The sequence below is a fragment of the Dama dama genome, chromosome 18, assembly GCF_033118175.1.
Source record: "Dama dama isolate Ldn47 chromosome 18, ASM3311817v1, whole genome shotgun sequence".
In the NCBI taxonomy this organism is placed as follows: domain Eukaryota; kingdom Metazoa; phylum Chordata; class Mammalia; order Artiodactyla; family Cervidae; genus Dama; species Dama dama.
The window spans coordinates 106,580,793-106,608,470 of NC_083698.1; the positions used below are offsets into that span (position 1 = coordinate 106,580,793).

At 47.4% G+C, this 27,678-nt stretch overlaps 1 protein-coding gene across 2 annotated transcripts; it reads left to right on the forward strand.

Annotated features, from left to right (window-relative positions):
* The first annotated feature begins 778 nt into the window (after nucleotides 1-778).
* ZNF398 (zinc finger protein 398) lies at nucleotides 779-27,678 on the forward strand. Of its 2 annotated transcripts, none has more exons than XM_061166016.1 (6): nucleotides 779-900; nucleotides 4,151-4,507; nucleotides 11,571-11,697; nucleotides 12,754-12,867; nucleotides 20,269-20,382; nucleotides 21,577-27,678. In XM_061166016.1, the coding sequence occupies exons 1-6, from the start codon at nucleotides 877-879 to the stop codon at nucleotides 22,725-22,727; spliced, it is 1,887 nt and encodes a 628-aa protein (XP_061021999.1). In that variant the 5' UTR covers nucleotides 779-876; the 3' UTR covers nucleotides 22,728-27,678. The 2 variants fall into 2 exon arrangements, with proteins under 2 accessions (XP_061021999.1, XP_061021998.1); XM_061166015.1 differs by having other exon boundaries at nucleotides 811-900; nucleotides 4,112-4,507.

Sequence of the window (27,678 nt, forward strand, 5' to 3'; positions counted from 1 at the left end):
TCTGTCAGCCTGAAATCCACAGCCTTCGCAGATAACACTTAGTTCTTCGCTGTCGGGTAGCACAGACCCAGCAAACCACAACTCCGTCATTCGAGATATAAGGACCACTGCGGAGTAAGTTTTGGTCTTGACACCGTCCACGTGGGATGGGAACCGCTTCTCCTTGGGAGCCACATCTGCAGTTTCTGCCAGTGATGAACGTCGTTTTCATCACAGATCTTTGTGTCTTGTCCCTCAGTCTAACCCACTGGCTCCGGTCGCCCCGGTCCAGCACCTAGCCCTGGCACTCCGCCCATTGACACTTTCCTGCAACCGGCCGCCCTCCCCCTGGCGCCTCCCCTCAGGCGGGGCCGGCTGATTGGGGTCCAGGAAGAAAAACACTTCCCAGAACGAGCCCCGGTTTGTGGCTGGGCTCCTAGTACCCATCTGTGGAGCACTCTCGGGGGCTCGTGAGAAAACGAGACCCCCTGGGTTCCGCAGCGGAGCCGAGCGGAGCCGAGCAGAAGCCCGGTGGGGCGCAAGTGGCCGCCGGGGCCGGCAGGGGGCGCGCTGCCGCGGCTGGCGGGCGGCGCGTCTAGGCCCGAGCGGTCCCCGGGGTGCGCTCGGTGCCCACAAAGCGCCAGCTGAGGGGTCGCCGCGGGCCGAGCGAGTGGGGCCGAACCCGCCCGCCACCCGAGCTCCGCCGCACGGCTGCCCGCGTCTCCACCGTGTCCCCGCGCCCCGAGCAGGCCGGGCCCGACGGGCGAGCGAGAGCCCGGGCGGGGGAAGGCAGGGCCGGGCGCGCGCCGCCTGCGGAGAGGCCGGGGGGCCGGCCTGTGTGGGGCGGCGGCGGCGGCGGCGGCTACTCCGGCTCCGGGCCGGACAGCGCAGGGGGCCATGGCCGAGGCGGCCCCTGCTCCGGTAAGGGTGGCTCGCGCCGCGTTGAGCGCAACGAGCCCGGGAGGGTCGGGGCGCCTAGGGCTCTGAGACCCGGACCCGAGGGGAGGCGGGGGGAGGGCGGGGAGCCGGCCTCCTGTCAGGCGCGGGGCCCCGGAGTTGGGCGCAGCCCCGACGACTGAGCCGAAGACATCTCTCTTGGGGTCCCGCCGGCAGGGGAGGGCCCAGGAGCGGGGGGAACCCCGACGCCGAGTGCGGGTCTGGGACCGCTCGCTCTCCGCTTCGTGCGGTCTCCGCACCTCCGTGCGAGTCCCCGGCTCCCCATCCCGTTTAGAGGTTTGCAGCAGAGACAGCCTCTTACCCCAGTGGGAGGGATGAGTTCAGAGACGACCGCCCCAACCGCCCCCGCCTGCTGCCAGCCCCGCTTGCAGCCCCGCTGCAGGACGCGGGGCAGGGGAGGATGGTGGCTTGATTTGATGTTTTCATCAGCCGTTCTCCAGCCCTGGGAGCGGACCCCACAAGAGTCACCCTCGCTGCAGCACCCCCACCCACACCCCGAGCCTCGTGCAGCCCAAAATGCGGGGTGATGGCAACAGTTAGGTGTGTTGAAAGACCGCGGGAGCGCAGGGATCCCCAGTGCCCAGCGCGTGTCGGGGGATGCCGGACACGCAGGAGGCCCTCTGTCGGGATTGCAGAGTGCAGGTTTCCGAGCGCGGGATTACCTTCTGCGCGTTTATTCGTTCAGCGGATGTTTACTGCAGGCCGGCCGCGAGGCCAAGCCGGCTCTATCCGTGGCTAAGCCAGCGGAGCCGGCCGTGACCGTCCCTGCACCCAAGAGCCTCGTGAGAACCAGCCAGGGACGCGTCAATACTGGGACCGGACAGGGGGGCCCAGGATTTGCCAGCTAAGAAGCCTCTGCGCACCCCAAGTTCAGCCATTGTAGTGGCTCAGGAGCCAGACTGGCGTACTGAGTCGCAAAGTGAGAGGAGGAAAAGGGGAGCAGCAGCAATGGGGCGGGGGCCAGAGCAGAGGGGACCTATTTTTTCCCTTTTGGATCTTGTTTTTCCACTATGGTAGAGACGATCGTGTGTCTATGCTAGCCCTGTCCAATAGGAATATAATGGAAGCCATATAGATAACCTTACATTTTCTAGTAGTCACACTTTAAATTTCTTTCTTTCTTTCTTTCTTTTTTTTTTTTTGGCCAGACCCTCTGCAGTGAAAGCGGCCGAGGTCAAACCACTAGGCCGGCTGGGAATTCCCAGTCGTCACGTTTTTTAGAAGTAAAAAGAAACAGATGAAATGAACTTTGAGGATAGGTTTTATTTAGCCCCGTGCATGCAAAATATTTCAGTGTGTAGTTAGTATTAAGAAATTATCGATGAAGTTTTACATTTTCCTCTTCATACTGCGTCTTCGAAACCTGGTGTGTATTTTATACTCACGGCACATCTCAATTGAAATAACGGCATTTCAGGTTTTCAGTAGCCACACATGGCTACCATATTGAACAGTGCCGGTATATCCCATGGAGAACACTCAGGAGGGATTGAAATATTGACTGAAAAAAAAGAGATAAGATCAGTGTATTTTAACATGTGGAAGGAGGTGGCATTCAGAGCACAAGGTTTGGAGTAGCATGAACCTTTTTCCTGAGGGAAGGAAAGAAGAAAGCATATAGACTAAGCTACTGAGTTTGAAATGAGAAGGCGTGTGAAGAAAAAGAAGAGAAAGTTGAGAGAGACTCCCCGGATTCCCACTCTCCAGGGTCTAATTACTCTTAATTCTCAAAGTAGGAGGCCATGTCATCTCCTGAGATGCAGGGGGCCTGCAGCAAGCAGGAGGCTTACTGCCCAACCTGCGATCCCTGAACCAGCAGTGTTGGCATCACCTGGGAGCTCGTTTAAAATGCAGACTCTCAGTTTTCCTCCCAGACCTACTGAGTCAGAGTCTGCATTTTAAGGGGATCTCCAGATGTGCTCATTAGTTTGAGAAGCGCTTTACGGCAAGTTGAAGAAGGCCAGGGGCTTGTAGTGGCCAGTCTGTGGATAGGAAAAGAAATGTGGTGGTGGGGGGAGGGGGGGGGCAGAAACCAGACAGTGTGGTGTTCCTGCTGAGCTTAGAGACCAGGAGTGCGTGGTGACACCAGTTTACCCTGTTGTGCGACTTCATTTCCTTGGGCTTCCCAGCCTCCTTCCAGGAACAGAGAATAAGAACAATTGATTCAAAGCTGGAAGTTAGCCGAGCCGCTGAGGCAGAAAGAGAAGTGAATGGTTGAAGTTAGCTGAAATGATCAGCCAAGGAAGAAAGCAAAGCCTGGAGCAGGCCGGTAAAGCAGAAGCAAATGGAAGGATCAAGGGTTCAATGGGATCACAGAGCAGGTGAAAAGAGAATAAGGTCGTGGGAGAGATCAGAGGTTGTGGCCAGAGAGCAGGTTATCAGATTCATAGTTGGAAGGCTTTACAGAGATCATCCTTGTCCAACCTCCTCTATGTTGTAGGAATTTCATTTTTTAAAAAAATTCACTCATGTTTCAGAGTATGCTCAAAGTGATCGGGGCAGCGGGGGAGCCTGTTAATTTCTTGGAAGGACCTAGTTCCATACTCATTTATACAGATCAAAGTTTGCCTTCCCAAAAATTCAATGTTGGTTCTAGTTCTGTCTGCCCTCTGGAGTCACACAGGGTGGATCAGATTAAACAAGTCTGTTCAGCCTTCGGTTTTATAACTTGCAAGTATTAGAAAAGAACCACCATGTTTTCTCCACGTGCAGCATTCATAGCTTATTCAACTACTACTGCCTGATATGGCTGTGGCCGTCAGCCAGGTGGTGGACAAGGCCAGAGCGTAAGTCAGTAAAGAAGGGGTTTATCAGAGGGCACGGAGCTCAGTGAGACCTGGAGAGATCCTGGTGCGCTTCGAGCTTTTGCAGAGGCAGAGGATGCCACTGCAGCCTGGCCCCTGGGAGGCTGGCTCAGGGCCTTCCACCCCAGGGAATGCCCCAGGCCGCTGCTTGGTCCAGTTTCACCTGGTCACTGTCTTAGCTCATCCACCCCTGAGCTCTCTTGGCTTTTGGTGCCGCTGAGCTCCACAAAGATGAGGCTTGAGCAGGCAGTACTAAACCTGTACTTAGAGTAATCGCGACTGGCCTCGGAAGCAGCGCTTGTGTGATTTTGCTTTGGATTAGGGCCCCTTCTAACCCTCGATGTCTCCTCCCGTCTCCCCACCGCGCACAGACTTCCGAGTGGGATTCCGAATGCCTTACCTCCCTGCAGGCGCTCCCTCTCCCCGCAGCCCCAGCGGCAAACGAAGCTCACTTGCAGACCGCGGCCATCTCCCTGTGGACGGTGGTGGCGGCCGTGCAGGCCATTGAGAGAAAGGTGGAAGTCCACAGCCGGCGACTGCTGCACCTGGAAGGCCGGACTGGCACGGCAGAGAAGAAGCTGGCCAGCTGTGAGAAGACAGTGGCAGATCTCGGAAACCAGCTGGAGGGCAAGTGGGCCGTGCTGGGGACCCTGCTCCAGGAGTACGGGCTGCTGCAGAGGCGGCTGGAGAACTTGGAGAACCTGCTGAGGAACAGGAACTTCTGGATCCTGCGGCTGCCCCCGGGCATCAAAGGAGACATTCCAAAGGTAAGCCTTGCACTGCTCATGGGGGGTGCAAGCCCTCGTCCTTACTGCCGTTCAGTCGCTCGGTCGTGTCTGACTCTGCAACCCCATGGACTGCACCATGCCAGGCTTCCCTGTCCTTCACCATCTCCTGGAGCTTGCTCCAACTCTTGTCCATTGAGTCGGTGATGCCATCCGACCATCTCATCCTCTGTTGTCCCCTCATCCTTAGACTGTTAGTAACAGGCGGTCTTGGTCAATCAGTGAGGCCGAAGTCACCAGGAAGTGGCTCTCTGTGTCTGTCTATTTGGGAAGCATTCCATGTTCAATTTACATGTTCTGATCATGGGAAATGTCAGACTTCAGACTGGAAGACTCTTCTTAGCCCAAAGTTGGCTATCCGGCAGATGGATTTTTTTTTTTTTTCTTTCTCCTACCCATTATCCCCAAGTCACTTTTTTTCTGTATTAATCTGCTGCAGTCTTGATTGGAAACAAAATTAAATATCATTGAAATCAGTCAATTTGAACTTGTTGGCAATTCCAGATTAAAAAAAAAAAAAAAGAGGACAGAGGAGTGAGATGTAGAATCAAATGGTTGGTGTAAGGATGGGGGGCTGTCTGTGGGACTAGGATCCATGGGGGGCTTGTCCTTCATCCTTTACACGGTGCGCTGTCCTGCTCGGGCCCGGCCTCTCCGGAGGGAATAGCCCATAAAGCAACAGGAAATAAACACCATTCTTGAGTTCTGGAAGACAGAGACAGCTAGTTTCCAAGCATGCCCGTTTATTTATTCATTCATTCAACAAGTATTTCTTGAACATGTACTGTTGGCTTGGTATCTCGTTCTTGAAGGCACAGCAGTGAACAATTCATGCAAGCTCCCTTGGAGCTTAAATTTTAGGGGGAAAGACAGTACAAACAAACCAAATAAATCCATTTAAGGGCCTCAGTAAAAAATGAAAGTGTTATCTGGTGATTTCTTTTTTAGATTGGATGTCAGAGAAGGTCTAGTAAAGGAGCTAGTATTTAGGCTGAGAGTAAATGACAGGAAGGACCCTACTGGGAGAAGGTCTGAGCGAGAACCTTCCAGGCAGAAAGAATACCTGGTGCCAAGTCCCAAAGGCACAAACAAACTTGGAACACCGAGAGGAAGGAAAAAGGCCAACCGGCTGGTTTGCCGTGAACAAGTAGAGCATGGCCAGAGACAAAGGCGGTGACTCGTTTAGGACAGGGTTTTTCAGCCCTGGTTCTACAGGAGTCATCTGGGAGACTTTGAAAATTCTGATGGGCATCATGTCTGGATGTTCTAACTTAGCAGGTTGAGGATGGGGCCTAACCATTGATCTTAAAACTCCATAGACGATTCTAACATGCGACTCTGGTTGTAAACCACCAATGTAGGGCCTTGGAGACCAAGGTGAGGAATGTGGTCTTTATCTGAATTAGAATGAGAAGGTTGGAAGGTTTTAAGTGGAGGAGTTATATCTGGTTTATATTCTGAAAGAATCTCTTTGACCGCTCTGTGAAGAATGGCTCATAGGGGTAAGAACAGAAGCAGGGGGAAAACTGTAAGGCAGCCGTCAGGGCAGGAGGGCCAAGAGTGACTTTGCTGAGGGTAACAGCAGTGCAGAGCGAGACAAGCGTGCAGATTGAGGACGTTTTGATGGTACAGTTGACAGTAAGATTTACTGATGGGAATTAGGGAATGAGGAATTAAGAACAATAGTAATTATAAATTTACTGCATGATAATTTCTGAGCACTTACTGTTGTAAGTACTTTGGTTACTTTCATAAGAAGCCTAACTTGAGCCCAAGCTCATGCAGTCAGTAAATGTAAATAGCAGAGTTAGATTGTGACCCAATTGGCTCCAGAGCAGGTGGTCTCAACCACGGACTCTTAGGTTTTTGACTTGGAGGTCTGGGCGGATGGTCTTGGTGTTTACGGAGGGAAGGAATTAGTGCCCCTTTGGCAGCATTAAGTTTGAGATGCCTGGGATATGTTCAGGAGTGGTGCTAAGTGGTCTCTGAAGCTCAAAGGTAAGAAATATTTGGAAATCATTGACGTGCAGATTGTGTCGTAAGTCATGAAGCCAGAAGTGATGACCTTGGGAGAGAAGGTGGAGAGGCAGGAGAAAAGAGTCCAAGGACCAAGCACCAGGGGAGGGAGTGGCGGCCAGTGAGTGTGTGGGTCACAGGGTCAAGGGACAGTGGTTGTGTGGGTGGATATGTTGCTGAGAGGTCTAGAAAGATGAGGGTGGTGAATGCAGTTTGACAACACAACTTTGCTGGGGACCTTGCAAGAGCTGTTGCAGGGCAGAGAGTGGGGGATAGAGGACTGAGCGTGGGGTAAGGGGGCAAACAGAGAAGATGGAGACTTCCTCAAGGTACAGGGGTGAGCAGGTGGCCGGGAGGGTCAGACTCAGCCTCTCAGAGAGAGCCTTCCTCACTGTGTGTGTGGTGTGTATACCTGGGCACCTCCCAGAGTTCTTGGGAGTAATTTAAACTTGGTGTTGGGCCATAAGAATAGCAGAGAAGGTAAGTTAAAGTTACTTACTGTCTTACCTGGGTAAATGGATAGTATCTAAACTGTCCTTCTTAAACTTCAAATTTGTATATAAAATAATGTGATTCCTCTCAAAGATTACTTCATGAAATTAAAATATATAGAAGATTTACCAGTTTGAAATATGGGCCACAGGGACACTTTCGTGTCCTTGATTTGTTGAAAACGCTCCTACTCTGACCTTATTTTTGAATGCCACGTTCAAAATAATTCTCCCTCAAAAATCATTTCTTCATTTTAATTTTTATAATTGTGGTAAAATATATGTGACATAAAATTGACCATTTTAGGGGAGAGGGAGTAAAAGAAAAAATATTTACCATTTTAGCCATTTTAAATGGACGGTTCAGTGGCATTAAGTACATTTCCCTCTTAGGCATCTATCACCAGCATCTGTCTTCAGAGCATCTTCATTTTGCAAAACTTGAGTGATGTACCTATATATCCTCCCAGGACCCCCTCCCCTAGCCCCTGGTGAGCCCCGTCCTGCTTTCCATCTCTGTGACTCTGTCCGCTCCAGGTCCTCATCTAGGTGGGCTTGTACTGTATCTGTTTCCTGGTGAGGGAGTATTTCCCTGGGCATGACACCTTCAAGATTAATCCATGTCAGGGCAGGTGTCAGAACTGCCTTTTTAAGGCTGAGTAATATTCCACTTCTCCCACAGTGTCAAAGGCACCAGTTCTTTTTTTCATTACATCAAATGCCATTGGTGAAAAGTTTAATAACAAATCAATTCTCGTTTGTAAGGAATAGTTTTTTTTCTCTCTCTGGAAGCTTTTATCTTCTATTTGTACTTGTTATGTCTTGGGCGTAGGTCTTTTAAAATTTATGTTGGGCACTTGGTGTCACCTTTCACAATCAGAAGACTGATTTTCCGCTCTGGGAAATTTTCTTCTGTGATTCTATTTTTACAATCTTTTGTTTCCCCCGTCCGCATTTTTTTTTTCTGTTCTCTTTGTGAAATTACTGTTTGACAGATGATGGATTCTTGTCTTTATCTCTTTAACTTTTCCTTCGTATTTTTCACCTTTTAAACTGGAGTTCTGTTACTTTTCCTTCCAACCTTTTTCATTTTAACAATTATATATTTAATTGTAAAGAATATTTATTTTCTCCTTTTTTAAACCAGCCTGAATTTTTCTTTTTTAATGGATGCAATATCTACTTGAATGTCTCTGTGAATATGTGTTCAGTTCAGTTCAATTCAGTCAGTCAGTCGTGTCCGACTTTTTGCGACCACATGAACCGCAGCATGCCAGGCCTCCCTGTCCATCACCAACTCCCAGAGTTCACCCAAACCCATGTCCATTGAGTCGGTGATGCCATCCAGCCATCTCATCCTCTGTTGTCCCCTTCTCCTTCTGCCCTCAATCTTTCCCAGCATCAGGGTCTTTTCAAATGAGTCAGCTCTTTGCATCAGGTGGCCAAAGTATTGGAGTTTCAGCTTCAGCATCAGTCCTTCCAATGAATATTCAGGACTGATCTCCTTTAGGATGGACTGGTTGGATCTCCTTGCAGTCCAAGGGAGTCTAAAGAGTCTTCTCCAACACCACAGTTCAAAAGCATCAATTCTTCGGTGCTCAGCTTTCATAATAGTCCAACTCTCACATCCATACATGACTACTGGAAAAACCATAGCTTTGACTAGACGGACCTTTGTTGGCAAAGTACTGTCTCTGCTTTTCAATATGCTATCTAGGTTGGTCATAACTTTCCTCCAGCTTTTTAAAATTTTTTTTTAATCTAGGATTTTTTTGCAGTGTATGTTCATCTTGATGCTGTTAATCTTACTTGTTTATTCATTCATTTATTTTATTTTTTGGCTGCACTCTGGAGCACGGACTCTAGGCACATGGCCTTCAGTAGCTGCTGCACTCAGGCTCAGCAGTTGTGACTTGCTGGCTCTAGGGCATGCGGGCTTCAGTAGTTGTGGCTTGTGGGCCCCAGTGCATGCAGGCTACAGTGGTTGTGGCACATGGGCTCATTTCTCCACAACATGTGGAATCTTCCCAGGCCAGGGATCGAACCCATGGCCCTTGCATTGGCAGGTGGATTCTTAACACTGTACCACCAGGGAAGTCCAGTTTTACTTTTTTTAAAAAATATTTATTTAGCTGCAGTGAGTCTCAGTTGTGGCTCACACTCTTAGTTGCAGCATGTGGGATCTAGTTCCCAGACCAGGGATCAAACCTGGGCTCCCTGCATTTGGGAGCGTGGAGTCTCAGCCCCTGGACCACCAGGGAAGTCCCAGTTTTACTTTTTAAATATTGAGTGCTCCTTGGTTGTTTGTTCATATGTATAAGTGAAGGATTTGGTTAATAGGGTAATTAGAGGAAGCTTGCATTTTTCTCTACCACCGTGTCAGCCTTTTTAACCAAAGGATCTTTCCTTTGCACGAGAGGCTCTCCCCTTAGATGCCCTATGTAGGTGGGCTTCGCTTTAGGGTGCCATGCAAGGAGCAAACAGGCAGTGTGGGGGCCACCCAGAGGCCAGGAGTGAGGCAGGACTCTTAAGTTGTCAGCCCCACACCGGGACCCCATACTGTCTCCAGACAGATTTTTAAATTTCTTTAGAGATGAGGTCTGGGTTTTAGCTTTGGGGTAAATGCTGCTTTACCAGGGCTGATGAGGACAAGAGAGGGGGCCCTGCTGTTCCAAAGATAGACCTTCAGACTGCAGTTTCTAACCGCTGTTACTCCTCCTCAGTGTCTCTGCCAGCTTTGGGCTTGCAGTTCTCTGCATTCCTCGCTGCAGTCCTTCCCTGTGCATTGTCAGAGACGCCTCTTCCTCGAACCCCAGGCCCCAGCCCTGGCGCATCCTCTAGGTCTCAGTGAGAAGCTCGTCAGAAATTCTGATCGGGGGACACCCTCTCCTTCTTGTTCTTGGTACCGTTATTGATATTTAGTCCCTCCTGGTCTGACTTACTGTCATCTCAATGGAACGTGGGTGGGAAAGGAAGTACCTGTGTGTCTAGTTCACCATCTTGAACCGGAAACCCACCCTGATCCTTCATTTTTGCCATCGTTTTATCATATGTGTTTCTGTTGTAAACCTTCACAAATCTTTTGTGTAGTGAGGTTAGATAAAACTTGACTATTGAGTTCGTCTACATTTGCCCTCAGCTTGATTTTAGATGCTGAGCAGGATGTGAAATGAGTAGTTTATGATGCTAGTAGCTCCTAAGGAACAAAATTTATGGTTGATGACACAGATGAAGCAATTAGAAAATGTAATTGCCTCACAGAATTGTATAGACCTTTGTATTTTAAAGGATATGTGAAGTTTATGATGATGAGTATCTTTTTATTGAATTTTTTAATTTGGGGAGGAAAAAAATACACACACACACACATATATATGTGTATATATATATATGAAGTTACCAGGAGTCTTTCATCCTGTTTTTTATGGCTTTAATCTCTCTCAAATCCTTATGGTATTACTAGTAAGGTTTTTATATATAAGATTCGGTTGCCTAGGTATTTCTATTTTTTCCACAGTCATTTTCCCCCTCTTTTCATTTTAGTCTTTCTTGATCATGCTGTAGGATTTCTGTCAGTGGTCACTGGTATTTATAAGTTAACTCATATTTAAGAATAAAACTGTGGAAAGCTCTCAAGTGGGTGAAGGAAGAATGAGCTGTTATGATGATGGCAGAAGTAGAGAAGCTTTACACTAGGTGACAGTGCCCACACCTGGTACCTTAACACCCCAGACCCTTCTTGGATTTCTCTGCAGAGAGACATATCCATTTGCCTACGGATAAGCTCCTAGCTTTGAACAACACTATGCTGGAAGGTGGGGTTCCTTATGACCATTCCCTTCATACAACCTCAACTCCAGCTAGGCAGAATCCATAATTGTTCTCTGAATGCATTCTCTAATTTTCCATGCTTAAGTGTTTTTCCCGTTCCTGTTAGGCCTGTTTATAACCTACCTGTCTATTAGGACTGACCAAAGTCCCACCTTTCCTAGACTTAGTCCAGCCTCTTTATAGCTGTTTCCAAAATCTTTTGTCCAGGTCATTAAGCTGAATATAGTCGTATGCTTCTTTTAGACTGAAACTGTATATTTATAATTTTGCTGCTTAAGATAAGCCTCGTACTTCATGGATATTCACTATAGGCTCTGTTCTGTGAATTAAATACTGCTTTGCATTTGTATCTCTCTCTCGATCGGTGACTAAAACACACAGCCTTAAAGTTTGTCACAGTGAAAACGTCATCAACTCTTGGAGGTTATATCTGTGTCTTAAGTTTTGCCTGTATCCTTTCAGCATCTCACATAGGTTTTTTGTAACTAGTAGGCATATATATTGTTGGAGAAGAAAATGGCAACCCACTCCAGTATTCGTGGCTGGAGAATCCCATGGACAGAGGAACCTGGCTGGCTACAGCCCTAGGGTTGCACAGAGTTGGACACAACTGAAGCTACTTAGCATTCATGCAGGTAGAGATGTGTTTGTAGTAGAGTGATTGAATTACAGTGAAAGAAACTAACCCCAGTGTATTATAATTGCAGGTGCCTGTGACATTTGATGATATCTCCATCTATTTTTCCACTCCAGAATGGGAAAAATTAGAAGAATGGCAAAAGGAACTTTACAAGAATATCATGAAGGGCAACTATGAGTCTCTCATCTCCATGGGTGAGGCTAAGTTGGCACCGTTTGAATGAGGGGACTTGAATGAGAAGTCTCAGAGCAATCCCTTTTCCTCCAGTGTCCTCATTTTCCCTCTGTCCTCATACATTTCTGGTTCTAAGCCACCAAGATGTTCAGTTCAGCCTTGCTAAATAGGAAGTCACAGTTTTGCCTTCTGCCAAGTCAGGGGACAGAGGGTGAAGTTCAAGGTTGTGGGTGTGCCAGCTGCAGTGGTCTCCATGGTGTCCTTCCTGTTTATGGCCTCACCTCTCCTCACTGAGGCGCACGTGCTCTTAGTCCATGGAGGCGGCAGTCTGGCCATCCGTGGGCCTCGCCTCTCCTGGCTGAGGCGCCCTCACTCTTACTCCATGGAAGCGGCAGTCGGGGGCCTCACTTCTCGCTGAGGCGCCCTCATCTTACTCCATGGAAGCGGCAGTCGGGGGCCTCGCCTCTCCTCGCTGAGGCGCCCTCAGTCTTACTCCATGGCGGCGGCAGTCCGTGGGCCTCGCCTCTCCTCGCTGAGGCGCCCTCAGTCTTACTCCATGGCGGCGGCAGTCCGTGGCCTCGCCTCTCCTCACTGAGGCGCCCTCACTCATACTCTGTGGAGGTGGTAGTCGGTGCTCAAGGAGCACATGAGCCTTTCCCGCACATCACCTCTCCTCTCACCGCTTTCCCAATAGACACCAGCCATGGTTGGAGGTGAATGGATGGGGAGAACGGTTAGACCAGTGGTCCCCACCTTTTTTGACAACAGGAACTGGTTTATTGGAAGAAGACAGTTTTTCCACGGAAGGGGTTGGGGCTCATGTTTCAGGTGGTAATGTGAGTGATGGGGAGCAGCAGATGAAACTTCACTTGCTCACCCGCTGCTCACCTCCTGCTGTATGGCCTGGTTCTTAACAGGCCACAGACTGGTCCCGGACCAGGCCTTGGGGACCCATGTGCTAGACTCAAAGAAGTCCCCTGGGACTGTGGGCCTCACCGCCTTCAGTTCAGCTCCGATGGCTGTTATCATCCTCACTGATCACTTGTCATACCCTCTTTCCCATTTTCCTCTCCTAGATTATGCCATGAATCAACCCGATGTCTTATCTCAGATTCAGCCAGAAGGAGACCGTAATACAGAGGACCAGGCTGGGCAAGAAGAGAGTGGGATTCCCACGGACCCCAGCGAAGGTGAGTGGAGAAGAGATATCCACCTCTTGTCTCTGTTTCCTGGTCAGAGGGGACGGCTTGGAGCTAAGGTAAGCAGGACTTGGGGCTTCTGGAGCCTCTCGGTCCTAAAGCAAGGAGACTGTGAATGGGTCAACAGGCCCTGGAAATCACCTTGTCCAAAGCCTTCACCCGTCAGTAGCACATGCCTGAGACTATTGAGGGAGCATGTGTCCAGCTGTTCAGAAGTGTTGAGGGGATGGGAGTCTGCATGGTCCCTCAGGAATGCACTTAAAGGGCAGACCTGATGATGTCCACCTGGGCACAGTAAATTTTGCCCAGTCTGGGAGCCAGTTATCACTAACTAACTCCGCCTAGGTTTTTTTTTTTGGTTGGCAGCTATTTGATATTGTGTGGGAAAGACTGCTAGCCCAAGTCCAGTTGTTATTTCTCTCAAGTCCCATCTGTTATCAGAAAAATTTCATATAGATTTTGTTTGCTAGATAGAAATTTCATCCTCCAGACATCTCTGTGAGATGAATATCTCTGACAACCCACCCCCATTCCATGCACTGTTATTTTTTCTAACATTTTACTATGAAAATTTTCAGTCAGAGAAGTTGAAGTAATTTTGCAACGAACACTGAGATACCAGTCACTTAGATTCTATCACTAACATTTTATTCTACTTCTTATTACATGTGTGTCCATCTCTGCATCCCTCTGTCCATCCATTAATACATCCTCTTTTCTGTGTATTTTAAAATCAGTGCAGATAGCAAGACATTTCCTCCTAACTAGTTCAGCATGGATATCATTAACCTAGAGTTCAATATTTGTTTATATATTTTGTGATATACATTTTATATACAATGAAATACTCAAATCTCAAGTGAACTTTCTCTGAATTTTGAGGAATGTATATGTCTGCCACACATTGTTTTTAAGAATGTGTAGGTGATTATATTTAGGCAGTGTAACAGATTGAATTTTATTAATCTCTATACCTTGGATATAAATAGTGAGTCTAAAATCACATCACAAATAAAGATGGGTTATTTGATTGCAGAAAAATTCATTATTGGAAGTGGCTCCTTGGTCAACTTTATTAGTTACCTGACATAGACCTCAGTGAGAAAATGAGTATATCATTTTATTGTTTGGGGATGAATGGAAAAGGTGTAAGTAAATTGGTTTGTGATGATACTTGAAAGTTTCATTTAGCTGCCTTTTTGTCAATTTATTTTTACCTTGGTTTTTAAGACTCCATTTGTGGGTAGTCACCTTTTATGCTTTAATACATTTTTACTTAAAATTAACAGTGTAAGCATTTAATTTATTTAATACTCTGGTTTTATTCTTTGGAATTTTAGTTTGCATTGGTAATTACCAGCCTAGGTATTTACCTGAACTTAAAGATAGGATTCATAGAATTTAGACTGATCAATATATAGCATTTAAAAAAAATCATACATGTCTAACCTTTAGAACCCTTAATATTTTCCCCCTTTTAGGTTTAATTATATTTTCATGACTTTTTATTCATTTAATTCAATTGTTTTCTTTTGGTTGCTCAAATTGTCAACAACTGACTTTTAAACCATCTCCTGCGTCCTTTTAGTACTGCCTCAATGCCTGTTTTCATTAAAAAAAAAAAAAAGTTCCAGACTCTGTTGGGGTTTCTGAGACTTCTCCTACACTCAGTAATTGCTGGGAGAAGACATGGGCCCCAGCATATAGTCATGCTTAGGGCTGAGATTTATTACAGCGAAAAGACACAAAGCAAAATCAGCAAAGACCAAAGGTGCTCAGGGTGCAGTCTGGAGGGAACCGGGGGCCAGCTTCAGGGCCCCCTTTCAGTAGCGCCTCATAGACCACACTTAATTCCTCCAGCAACAAGCTGTGGCAACACACGAGTGTCGTCTCCCAGAGAAACTCTCCGGAGACTCAGCACCCCAGGCTGGTCCCGTAGGCCTCCTCTGTCTCACATTTTCTGAGATTCCAGACTCCCAGAAGGGGAGTGGATCTTCAGCATAAACCACGCTGTGCAAACAGCTGAGACCCAGCGAGGCACTCTTAACATTGAGGAGAGCTTGAGATCAGCACAGGAACTGCTTGTCAGCCAAGTGCCAACCTTGGGAGCAGGCCTTCCAAGGACAGGCAGTCTCAGGCCTGCTGTGTTAACATGGGCCTAGTTTAGATTTTCCTTCTCCCAACATATTAAAAACGTCCTGGTTCCTTTCAGTGGAGAATAGTGTTACCTGTCTAGCTGTCAAGGTGCCTAACAGACTGTCCACATGGATGCCAGGTGGATACTAATGCTGGGCCACTTTAGAGACAGGACTAATCAAATATTTTTTTCATTGATTATTCTTCACTCTGTTTATATCATTTTCCCCATCTTGTTCTAATAGGAAAAGAAAAGAAGAAAAACTTCTCATTATTGAGCAAGCAGCTGCCCTCTTCTTTAACATCATCATCTTTTTAAAGTTAAAATTTTTTTTTTAAATTTTATTTATCTATATATTTTTGGCTGTGCTGGGTCTTTGTTGCTGTGCCGGCTCTTCTCTAGTTGCGGTTCGAGGGTTTATTTTTGCCGTGGCTTCTCTTGTTGCAGAGCACGGGCTCTGGGGCACTTGGGCTTCAGTAATGGCGGCTCCCAGGTTCTAGAGCACAGAATCAGTAGTTGTGGCACAGAGGATTAGTTGCTTCTCAGCATGTGGGATCCTCCCAGATCAAGGATCAAACCCATTTCTCCTTCATTGGTAGCTGGATTCTTTACCACTGATCCACCAGGGAGGCCCTTCAAAATTAATTTTAACACACTTTGTAATTTGTTAGTAGACCAGTATGTTTATATTAAAATATTGATGTATTTTTAGAAACAATTTTCTAAAATATGTTTGGATTTTATCCATATTTCTTATAAAGCCCATATTTTGTTATCTTACTCCATTTTAGAGCTTTAGGAAGAACTGTGCATTGTAATTAAGTAAAAATATATACAGGTAGAATAGATTTGGGGATAGTAAGGATACCATGTGGCACCCCCTCCTTTTTATGTCCAAATATCTTGGAATTCATTTTATATTCTGTTGTAGTCACCACTGTCTGAATCTGATGAAGGAAAATAAATTATTATTCCTTCCAGGAAGCAGTCATTGGTGCCTCGTATTTTAGATAAAATTGCTTCCAATTAGTAGAAAATAGTAGTGAATGAGAGAATGCAGAAAAATATAAACCTGAGATTTTCTGAAATTCTTCTTTGTTACTAGGGCCAAAATGCAGACCAGCTGTGTATGTGTGTGTGGCCATTATTTGGTCACTGATAGTTGTAATATTGAACTCCAGTATTTTAGAATTCTTTGGAGAAAAGCCTTAACTAAGAAGTTCAGACAGAATAATAACTAAAAGCCCATTATCTAGCCCTTCTTCTAGTTTGGAAGCCTTGGACCTGAGCCAAGATTCTAGAAAAGTAAAATAAATTCATTCCCAAACTTGCAGCCCAAAGGAGACTTCTTTGCTCATCATTGATTAGGGTGCATCACCCTTATCTCCTTTGTCACTGCTCACTCTTGTCCATCAAGACCATCTTTTCCTAAACAAAATCAGTGACTAAGACATCCCAGTGTGATAAACTCTTTATTTTTGTTTAGCCTACATGCAGACAAGAATTACCCTGGAAATAAAACTTAGCTTAGTACACAAATACACAACATAGTCACCTACTGTGTTATAGTTCCATATCTGCTTCCTGAAAGTTGCAAAAAGAGTTTTGTATCTTTACCAACGGTAGTTTCATGTACCGGGCATTTTCATTGTTGCTTAAGAATTCATATCTCAGCATCAGTTCTAACTCACTCAGTTCATAATACCTTTGTACACATCCCAGAACCTCAAGGCTCCAGCTCCTTCTCAGACAGCTTGGGCCCTACCTGCTTAAAGCACACATGATAACATTCAACCAGCATAGACATTAAAATTTTATATTTTCTTGTGATCCACCTTTCTATTTTAACCACCTCTCGAACCTAAAACCTCAGCATTTCTCTGTTTCCTCTTACCTGATCAGTATTTTCAGTTTCTCTCTTCTCTGGCTTTCCCCAAAGCCTGCTGCTTGCATGAACCAATGGTTTTACTTTTCTTCTGTGTCTCTTTAGGTGTCCACTGTTACGGTCCCCCAGGCCTGTGAGGATGTGCTCCAGGTGCCCTTGTGGCTGGGCCAGCAGTCGCCCTTCTGTCACCAGGCAGGTGACTGCACGGGGCCCCCTGGCCACTCCAGTTCTCCTGCTCCTCTCATCTCACTTCCGAAGGGTGCTCAGTCCTACACTCCCGTCACTCCCACCGAGTGTAGTAGACACACCTATTACATGCGCTCAGTGACAGCAGTGCTAAGACCCAGCTATTTAACAAAATAAACATTCACTTCATTGTACTAACCTAGTTAGAACTTCAGCATCAGTATTCAGGAAGACCCCGGCTTACGTTCCCGGGGCTCCCCAGGTTCAGTGAAGGCATACTGAACCAGTGACGGTAACAACAGTAACCACTCCCATTTCTGGAGAACTGACTTGTTGTTTCAGTCCTCCTTAGCTTTTACGGTTGGCTGCTGACCAATACTGTAACAAACGACTGGAAGGACTCCACATGCCCATCAGGGGAGATGCTGAATGCACAGTGGTGCAGCTACAGAAAGGAATGAGGAGGGTCTGTGTATACTGCTGCAGACATGCATCCCAGAATATATTGTGAAGTAAAAAATGAAGGTCCAAGACAATTGGTGTAGTATGCTTCTTAAAGAGGGAAAAAATGAAGATATATGGAGGATTAAAACAAAAGTCAAGGAGGATGGCTACCTATACAAGGAAAGAGACTAGAGATGGAAGCTAGATCTCTCTGAATGTATTTTATACTTTTGATTTTGGAGCCTTGTAAATATTTTACATAAAAAAATAAGATATAAAATCAAACACATGCTGAAAAAACTAAACTGTATACCACAAAAAATCTTAAATTGAGTCCATATTTTTGTTAATAATACTGGTATAGTTTTGAAATGTACATTCAGGTAAAGCAAACATGCAGTGTTATTAGGAACCAAGATTCTCAGGATAAGAGAGAACAGATACAAGTATTAAATCAAAGCAGTTAAACACTGTAGTTTTAAATATGGTCATAAATATTAATATAAACTGATTATATTTTGTTTTTCTAAATGGTATTTTATAGCTCTGTCTGTTGAAAAGACCTAGAAGCAGTGATAGCCTATTAACAATTGGCATCCTATCATCCAGATTGTGGTCTCTAAATTCCATTTCTCAGATTATTGATTGTGTGCTTGGAGCAGAAAACATACAAGATGAATCTGGTCTAGTTTGTTATACCAGAAATGAAGGAAACTAGATATTTGATGATGAGAAAAGACATAGAACTGATCTGAAGGGGCTCCTCCTAGCCCAAAAGGGACAATTTGAGCATTAAAAAGAATAATGACTTGAACTTACTTCTGGGACAGAAACAGATTCACAGACACAGAAAACAAATTTAATGTTACCAAAGGGATTAGTCAGGGGTGGGGAGAAGGAGATAAATCAGGAGTTTGGGATTAACATATACACACTACTATATATAAAATAGAAAAACAACAAGGACCTACTGTATAATGCAGGAAACTATATTCAGTATCTTGTATTAACCAATAATGGAAAAGAATCTGATAAAAAATACATATATATATGTATAACTGAATCACTTTACTGTATATCTGACACTAACACAACATTGTAAATTAATCATACTCAGTTTTAAAAATGGTTACAGAAAAGAATAATGACTGCAATGGATTGAAACTCACCAAATATATAACATTCTATGAGTTCATTATGATAAACTAAAGAAAAAATAGTTAAAACCACTTGAATCACATTTGGAGGTTCTAGCGCACTAACTCGTTATTTAGAAGATTGATGAATGAAGCAGTTAACATATATACATACATATATATATATATATATGTATGTATATATGTTTATAAAATCTTGGAGGAAGAAAAGATAAGGTTGGACTGTGGTTAGTACACTTCAGCCTCGTAGCTCAAAGTAGGAAGTTGGAAAGGCAGCCCACAATGTGCACAGAACCCTGTATTCTCCTGTCTGCATAACCTGACAGTCTGTTGGGCCTTGTCCAACCTCTTATTTCTGCTTTGTGTATACCTTTAGATCCCAGGAGTCTCTAACTGATTTAAAAGGCATTGAGCAATAACAGTGAGTTCTGTTGATTTGCTAGGAATAAAACCATAACCTGCATACAAGGCTTTTTTGATAAATAATATAGAGAGCTTGAATTAACTCTCTGGACCCTGTCAATGTGCCAGCTTGTTCTTTTAGGCCAAAAAAAGGCTATATAGACCTTGGCTGGAATAGCAAGCACAGCTGTTTCTGTACTGATCAAATGAGGCATGTTATGTGCAAAATCTTTAGAGGCTGTTCTTTTTTATTTTCCAAAAGAATCCCCAAGGCCTGAGGAACTTGCAAATACTATTCTCCCTACTCTCAGGGTTTAGGAAACAAAAACCTGTGTCATTAATAAGCAAAAGTAATATGCTGTCTTGAAAAGAACGTGGAATTGAGAACCTGAAAAATGTTTCTGAGCAATCAGATCTGTGCTTAAACCTGATTTTGTAATTCTGATAATATATTTGTTTTTAAATTAACATTCTTAAAAAGTTTTTGGTCAATCTTGTTTGTTTGGTTGTTGGTTTTTTTTTTCTGTATTTTAAAGTAAACCTTTGATAATATAGTGTTTCACTGTAAATGTTTCCTTACTGGAAATTTACTTAACCTCTGTGGGCCCCCCTCTAACTTAAATGGAGAGGCAATCCCCTGCTTCCTTATCTCATAAAAATGCTGTGGCAGAAAAATGTGAAAACACTCTGAAAGTAAGTGTGCTGATGAAATGAAAGGTACTCATGCTTCTAGGTGATTTCAGGATGTCATCTCCGAAATAAAAATTTTGATTTGTTTTAAAGGGTTGGGAAGGTCCCATGGAGAAGGGCATGGCAACCCACTCCAGTATTCCTGCCTGGAGAATCCCATGGACAGAGGAGCCAGGCAGGCCACAGTCCATGGGGTTGCAAAGAGTCCGACAGGACTGAGCGACTATCACTTTCACTTTTCACCACCAAAAATAGTCAATCAAGGTGAGTCTATCATGGAAAGATTCATACATTTGGTTTCATTTTGAATTGGTTCTCTGGATGTTATATGTGTTTTTGTTTTTTTAAGGCTGATTTGGTTTTGTTGTTATAGTTAATTAGAGATAAATATTGGGGCAAAATGTAGTATTCAGCACACCAGCATGATTATTTCTACTTTCTGAGTCAAGCCCTGAAGACATTTCTCTTCCCCCCACCCCCCCCACAAACAGAGCCTGGCATTTCGACATCAGATATTCTGTCTTGGATTAAACAAGAGGAAGAGACCCAGGTTGGTGCTCCGCAGGAGCCTAAGGAGAGTGACATGTGCAAAGGCACCTATGCTGGTGAGTACTGAGCCTCCCAGACCCAGAGTATGGCAAGACCACCGAGTAGAAACCACAGGGGAAGTGGGGTTGTGGAGGCAAGGAAGTGGGTGAGGAATGAGAAATGGGGCGGGAGGGGAGGCTTGTTCAAGTAAGAAATGAAACTGAAATCCAACTAAGATAAATTTTAAGTGAGAAAACACACTCTTAAGTGTGAAGACAAATTAGAATTGTCAGAGGAAGAAAAGGACGTGCACGCGGATGAAAAGTCTGAGGGTAGAGGAGGGCAGAAGGACATTTTGGAGGATCCCGTAGAAAGGACCAAAGTGGGAGGGGGGAGGGGAGACAAGCTGAGGCACAACTGAGGGTGTCAGTGAGGAGCTCTCCCCAAGGACAAAACCAGGACGGGAGGACCACCTGTCTTCCAAGACACTTAGCGGCATCTGTATTTTGCCATCTGAACAGAAGAGAATCTCAAGGTCAGGGGAGACACAATGGTTCATGCAACTGAATGCAACCTATTTATCTTCTGTACTCTGCTCAGACCCTGGAAAATAAAAATTAAAAAAGAGTTTCTTCTCTTCCAGAAGTTTTGTTGGAGGGACACATTTCAGTACTAGGCATGCCTATTATTAAACGTCAAGGGTGTGTGGGATGGATGACTTATACACAAGAAATAAGGAGTCTGGAGGACATTCCATCAGTTATCCTTTAGGTATTTAGATAAAGCCTGAGAAGACGTGACGCTGGAACTGGCCTTAGAAAACCGGTACCAAGTGCTTGGGTGTAACCTAGGAAGCTGGGAATGGAGGGGTGCATTCTACAGAAGGAGGGCGGGGTGAGCAAAGACACAGGAGCAGAAATGTGTACTGTATTTTCCAAAAGATAAAGGGAAAGAGAGCTATATTGAGGGGTTTATATCTGACAGAATAAGGAGGAACAGGATTAGATAAAAAGATGATTTTAGGCCTGGTCACAACAGGCAACAGAGAACACCTGAGTGTGTACGCCAGGACACTGAAAGTCGCTGGAAAGACGGATGCCAGGGCCCTTCCTGTCCAAACGGAAGCACCGCAGAGGTTCAGTAGCGAACTCTCCGGTGATAGGCCGGTTTCAGCCCTCTGCTGACTTCCTGCTCTGCGCCGGGCAGGGACCCGGGAGAGCTGCGGGGAGCCCGGGGGGTAGCCGGGTGTGACCCTGAGCCCTTTCTTGCAGACGAAGAGCTGGTCATCAAGGCCGAAGGCCTCGCCAGAGCCTCCCTGTGCCCCGAGGTGCCTGTCGCCTTCGCTTCTCCACCAGCAGCCGCAGCTAAGGAGCCGTTCCCGGACGTGGCCTTCAAGAGCCCGCAGTCCGCGCCCCTGGCGCCGTTTGGACGTCCAGCCGCCGACCTGGCCGAGGCCTCGGAGGGACAAGTGACCTTCACGCAGCTGGGCACCTACCCGCTGCCGCCCCCGGCTGGGGAGCCGGTCTTCTCCTGCCACCACTGCGGCAAGAGCCTCAGCCAGGACCTCCTGCTGACCCACCAGTGCGGCCCTCCGGGCGAGCACGCCGCCCCCTGTGCCCAGTGTCCCAAGCACTTGCCCCCACCGGCCGACGGCGGCCCCCCAGCCCCCGCCCGCGAGACGCCCCCCACCTGCCCGCACTGCGCCAGGACCTTCACGCACCCGTCCCGACTCACTTACCACCTTCGAGTCCACAACAGCGCCGAGCGCCCCTTCCCCTGCCCTGACTGCCCCAAGCGCTTTGCTGACCAGGCGCGCCTGGCCAGCCACCGGCGAGCGCACGCCAGCGAGCGGCCGTTCCGCTGCGCGCAGTGCGGCCGCAGCTTCAGCCTGAAGATCAGCCTGCTGCTGCACCAACGCGGCCACGCGCAGGAGCGGCCCTTCTCCTGCCCACAGTGCGGCATTGACTTCAACGGCCACTCGGCCCTCATCCGCCACCAGATGATCCACACGGGCGAGCGGCCCTACCCCTGCCCCGACTGCAGCAAGAGCTTCATGCGCAAGGAGCACCTGCTCAACCACCGGCGGCTGCACACGGGCGAGCGGCCCTTCAGCTGCACGCACTGCGGCAAGAGCTTCATCCGCAAGCACCACCTGATGAAGCACCAGCGCATCCACACGGGCGAGCGGCCCTACCCCTGCGCCCAGTGCGGCCGCAGCTTCCGCTACAAGCAGACGCTCAAGGACCACCTGCGCGCGGGCCACGGGGGCGGCTGCGGCGGGGACCGGGACCCCTCTGGACCGCCGCCGGACCCCCCGGGGCCCCTCCTACCCGGGCTGGAAGCCTCGGGCCTGGGCGTCAACCCCGAAGGTCTGGAGGCCAATCAGTGGTATGGGGAAGGCAGTGGGGGAGGGGTTTTGTAAAGCTGTCTCCTTTCAGGGTTATCTGTGTGGGCAGGGTAGGGGCAAGAGGAAAGCCCCGCCACCCCGCACCTCGTGGTGAGGACTGCTTGGCACGTCGAGGAATGTGGGGTCCTGAACGCTTGACTAGAGCCGAGCTTGAGTTTCGGAACTTCACAAGAGCACCACGTTGCGAAACCCAGGAAGACCTGGAAGAAAGCCCAGCTTCCCCATCTTTTCAAAAAAAATATGACCTAAGCAGAAGTTAGAAGAATGTCGCAGAGAGGTTGGAAAGCAAGGTTCAGCCTCTGGTGATCCATCACAGGTTATGTTGAGAGTGGTTGAGCTCTGTGTAGAGTCAGGTGCATGGAAGAGCCTCCAAGCCCTGGAGCCCATTGTGAGGCAGAGAATGTTTTCCCAAACCTTCCTCACTTCCTTGGTGGTGTGATGGCTGCTGGAAGCCAGTGCCCAAGCCCTCCCCTCTTCTTCTGCTCCCCTAGCAGAGCTCCAGTGTCCTGCCCCTCCCGAAAAGATGACTCAAGACTGCCTTCCTAGGTCTCCCAGAGTAATCCTTCTAATATATTTTGTTTAATATTGAGTGAGCAAAAATCTTGACGTTAAAAGCTTCCTAAGGAAAACAATTCTTTCATTAGCTTAATTTGAAGCATCCAGGCTTTTACTGCCATTTAAGCTACTAGAAAGCTTTGCCAAGGTCCTGGTTAAAAACTTGGAGGCAGGATATGCAGCCCCAGCTTTAAAAGCTAGAGATCCCAGGGAAATGACAGAAAAACCTAGAGTTTGTGCCTGAACCATGTTCCTGAGAGCCACTTACATGTCATATTATTCCTTGTCGTTTCAAAGCCAGTAAGCTGGCTTTTCCATTCCTGGTGTGTGATATTCTGACAATCATCAACGGAAAAGGCTACAGCACCTTCTAGAAGCATTATAGAGTCCTGGAAAGTGCCCACGGCCTCTCAGCTTTCACTTCCTCAGTAGTGAGATGACAGTTACAGTGCAGTTTTTTGAGCTGGCATTGCCTGCTCACCACCCGCCCCCGGTGATGGACAGATTGAGGGGCTTCATAGACCCCTGAGAGCTAAGCACCAGATGGGGCGAGGGCAGCCTGGCAGCTTCTTGCCACTGGCTTTGCTTCTGGGGAACTTTGCCACCGTGTGTACCTTTGTGAGGGTCAGTCAGTCACCAAGAAGCGTCTGAGCCTGGTCCCACTCCTAAGCGACTCTGCAGTTGGGCCAGTTTCCCTTAACAGATCTCACAGTTTCATCTGCAGTATGAGGCTGGTGAAAGGAAAAAAGTGAACCTTTAGGATTAAAAAATACATATATTGTGGTACATTCCTTCTCCTGCCAAAATCCTATCTCTATCTCTGGCTGTTATCCAGGGAAAGCAAAATAAGACAGCAAAATCAAGGCAGAGATGTTCTTGCTGAAACTTGACTGAAATCAGTTTGATTTGTTGTTGACTCTCGGTTGGAGACTGGGATAGAAGACAATAGCGCAGAAGCCCCAAGTCCTGGGCAGAAAAGTTGTTTGTACCTCTGGTGCTCTCCTGTTTCCCCGAAACCTCCCTATCGTGACTGGGACAAGGTCTGCGAGTATTTAGGCAAGACACTCTTGACAAATGATAAGGAAAGGACCTGTTTTCCCCCTTGTCACCCAAGCCCACACTTCACCGTGCCTAGTTATGTGTGATCGCACTAGGAAAAAGTGTCAGCCCAGCCAGCTTGGTTCCTGGGAGGGCTCTATCTGAACATGCTGCTCTCTAGGATAATCACATGTATAAAATATCCGCTCTGTGACATTCACAACACCAGGCATCACAGAAGGCCTAAGAAACGTTTGTGAGACCTAGTCCCTTGTCGTAACTTATAGTCTGAAGGCAAGGGTATGGAACACACTGAGGGAGATGATGAACAGAACTTTGACATACCGGATTGAAGAGTTTTCTAGCTAGAACCTGGATCCAGTACCATGGAAACTGGGGGGTCCTGGGGATCTCAGAGCCTGAGTTCCAGCTTCACGGGTAACCACCTCCCAGCCAGGAACCCGAGACTGAGAACCAGCTCTGGTTTGCATCTCCCTAATGAAAAGGAAGAGGAGTCACGGTGCTGGCCCCCTGGGAGGCTCCTTTCTGAAGACGCGGACTTGCATGTTCTCCAGGGGTTGCTGGAGAAGACACCCCTGCCTGCACTAGATGCGGCGCTGGACGAAATGACCTGGAGAATCCTCTTTTACTCTAAGGTTTCCTGAGGACACAGAGCTTATTAATGAAAGAGACCTGGGGATTGAAATGCTGCAGAGAGGCCCCACAGTCCCTGTTGCAAGGAACTCTAGCCAGCCGGGACCCACAGTTTGGCAAGAAGTGAACAGAGTTCACATACCCACGAGGCAAGAGCCATGAAGCTGAGTGAAAGGGAATGGCAGGGTCAAGCCAGAAAGATAGAAGTGGAGGTTATCCAATCGTCAACCATCAAACAGACCAGGGGTGCAGCCACTGTACCTTCTTGTCTTCTTTCCCTCCCCCAGTCTTCTCACCACGTAGAAATCCAGGCCGGGTCTAAATTAGAATTTGTTTGCTTGAGGTGCAAAAGTAGATAAGTAAAAAAAAAAAGACCACTGGGAAAGATAAGTCCAACAGAGAGGTTCCAGTGTGTGGAGAAACTTAGCTCATCAGGGGCTTCTGAGACAAACCATACCCTTAACAGTATCTGAGGATTGGTCATCCCGACTGGACTCAGTAGGAAGGAGGAAAACTGAGAAACATGCGCTCCATCAGTCTGCCCTCTGGCTGGGAAGTGTGTACTGTCACACACCAACAGGCACCATCTCTGCGGAGTGGATCCAGCTGTTGACTGTAACCAGATTCATGCTTTGCTTCCTTACTAGATTTTTCGTTATCACCGTAAGATGAACCTCTGGTTCCGCCACTGATGTGAACTTAAATGGAGTTTACTGTCTGGAAAGTGAAAGATGACTCTGATCTTTCATGTTGGGTGTTTGTTACTAGAATGCCCTAGCCGGGCTCTGGCTGCTTGATATAACTTCCTAGCAGTGCTTTACAGAACTTCTCTCGCCATTAATAATAGCCTGCAGACACTTCCCATTGGGGGGACTCCGCTGGGCTTCTTTCTGGAGCATTTCTAAATATTTGGGTATCCATGGCTATCTCAGCCAGAACCAGACTCTAGAGCTTACCTGGGAGTAATAAATGTTTACTGTCTCAGTCTTAGAAAGTCTGGTTGATAAGAGAGAACCCGAGTCCCTTTATTTGTTCACTCCAACTGGGATAGAGAACCCACATTTCCGCTCACATGCCCTCTGGAGGAGGAGCAGAACACACTGTCTCCCCGCCCCCCCCCCCCCCCCCATCCCACACTGTAGCTTCTTCAACAATGAAAAGCACCCTCCTCAGCTGCCTGAGGACCACTGAGAAGCGGGGAGAAGTCAGACTCTCCCAGAATGTTCTCACAGGCCAGGAACTCTGTTACCCTCAGCGCCATGGTCTCTGCTCTTGGTGGAAACCTTTGACCCTGCTCTCTTCATCCTACAAAGGAAGCAGTCTTCTCACGGGGTTTTACACAGAGGACATTCTTTGACTTGGGGAGTGTCAGACTCTTACAAGCGGAAGATCCTCCAGTTGGGGCACATGGGTGGGAGATGGGGGCAGGGAGTGCTCAGGCCTCACAAGGACACGTCTCGTAGGTTAGTGCAGCTTAGTGGTGTAGGGCATGGGTTCGGCCCAGACCTAGCCGAGTCCTGACGTCGTAAGAAGTGACATAACTATTTAATCATCATGAGTCTAGTTTTCGTATCTGTAGCATAGAATGATGCTAGGTCTTGGACGTGTCAGGGTTTGGGGGGAACCTGTGAAAGTACTTGGCACAGAGCCTGGCACGCAGAGGTGTCAGATTGGCAGTGGTCAGGAAAGGTGCAGGCCAACCAGAGGGGGGACTGATGGCGCACTGCAGAAGCGCATGACCACCTGATGACTTAGCTCCTGCCTCCCATCTATTGCTTCCGTTTAGACTGTTCTCTTGCTCTTACCTTTTCTGTATCTCCTGGCTCCCTTAAGTTTGTGTGTGCCGTGACTCCAGCTGGTTCAGATTCTAAGATGTGGACTCTGGCCCTTCTCTTGTAATGTGTTTGTGTGTGTGCTCAGCTGCGTACGACTCTTTGCAACTCCACGGACTGTAGCCCACCAGGCCCCTCTGTCCGTGGGGTTTTCCAGGCAAGAATACTGGAGCGGGTTACCATTTCCTACTCCAGGTGCTCTTCTCAACCCCAGAGATCGAACCCGCATCTCTTGCATCCCCTGCACCAGCAGGCGGATTCTTTACCACTGCCCCGGGGGCTTCCCTTCCTCTTCCTAGACCAGGCCACTGAGGTCTCCAGCCCGCCCTTGGACTGGCTGCCCTTGGGTCAGTTCTCATCTTGGCTCAGTCAGCCGTGTCGGGAGGGAGGGTCCTAGGTCCCTCCACGGGATCTGGGGCTGGTAGACCCTCTTGGGAATGGGCTGACGGTGGGGCGTTTCCAGTACTGCCTGGAGAGGAAAGACTCTGCTTCCCCTGTGTCGGTCTTCCCTGAAAGACTTCTGCTCCAGCAGCACCATGCAGACCAGAGCTCATGGCCGGTGCAGAATGGACCTGGAGGTGCTGTCCCTGTTATCTTGCAAAAGAAGTAATTTGTTACTTTCTGTGGTGTTATTCCTCCTTCCCAGCCAGGCTCCACTTCCTTTTCAAATAGGTGACTCAGGCCATAATTCTATCTCTACACACATACACAATGACTTTTGTCACATTGCCTCTTGAAAACAAAAAATTACTCCGCCCCTTAAGACCAACCCCCTCTAAAGAATACAGAGAGATACAGTCAAATCAGAGAGGACTCAAAAGCACTGTCCTGCAATGTTCGTAAAATTGCCAGGTTACATTTCCAATAAAATATCTGATAAAACCTCA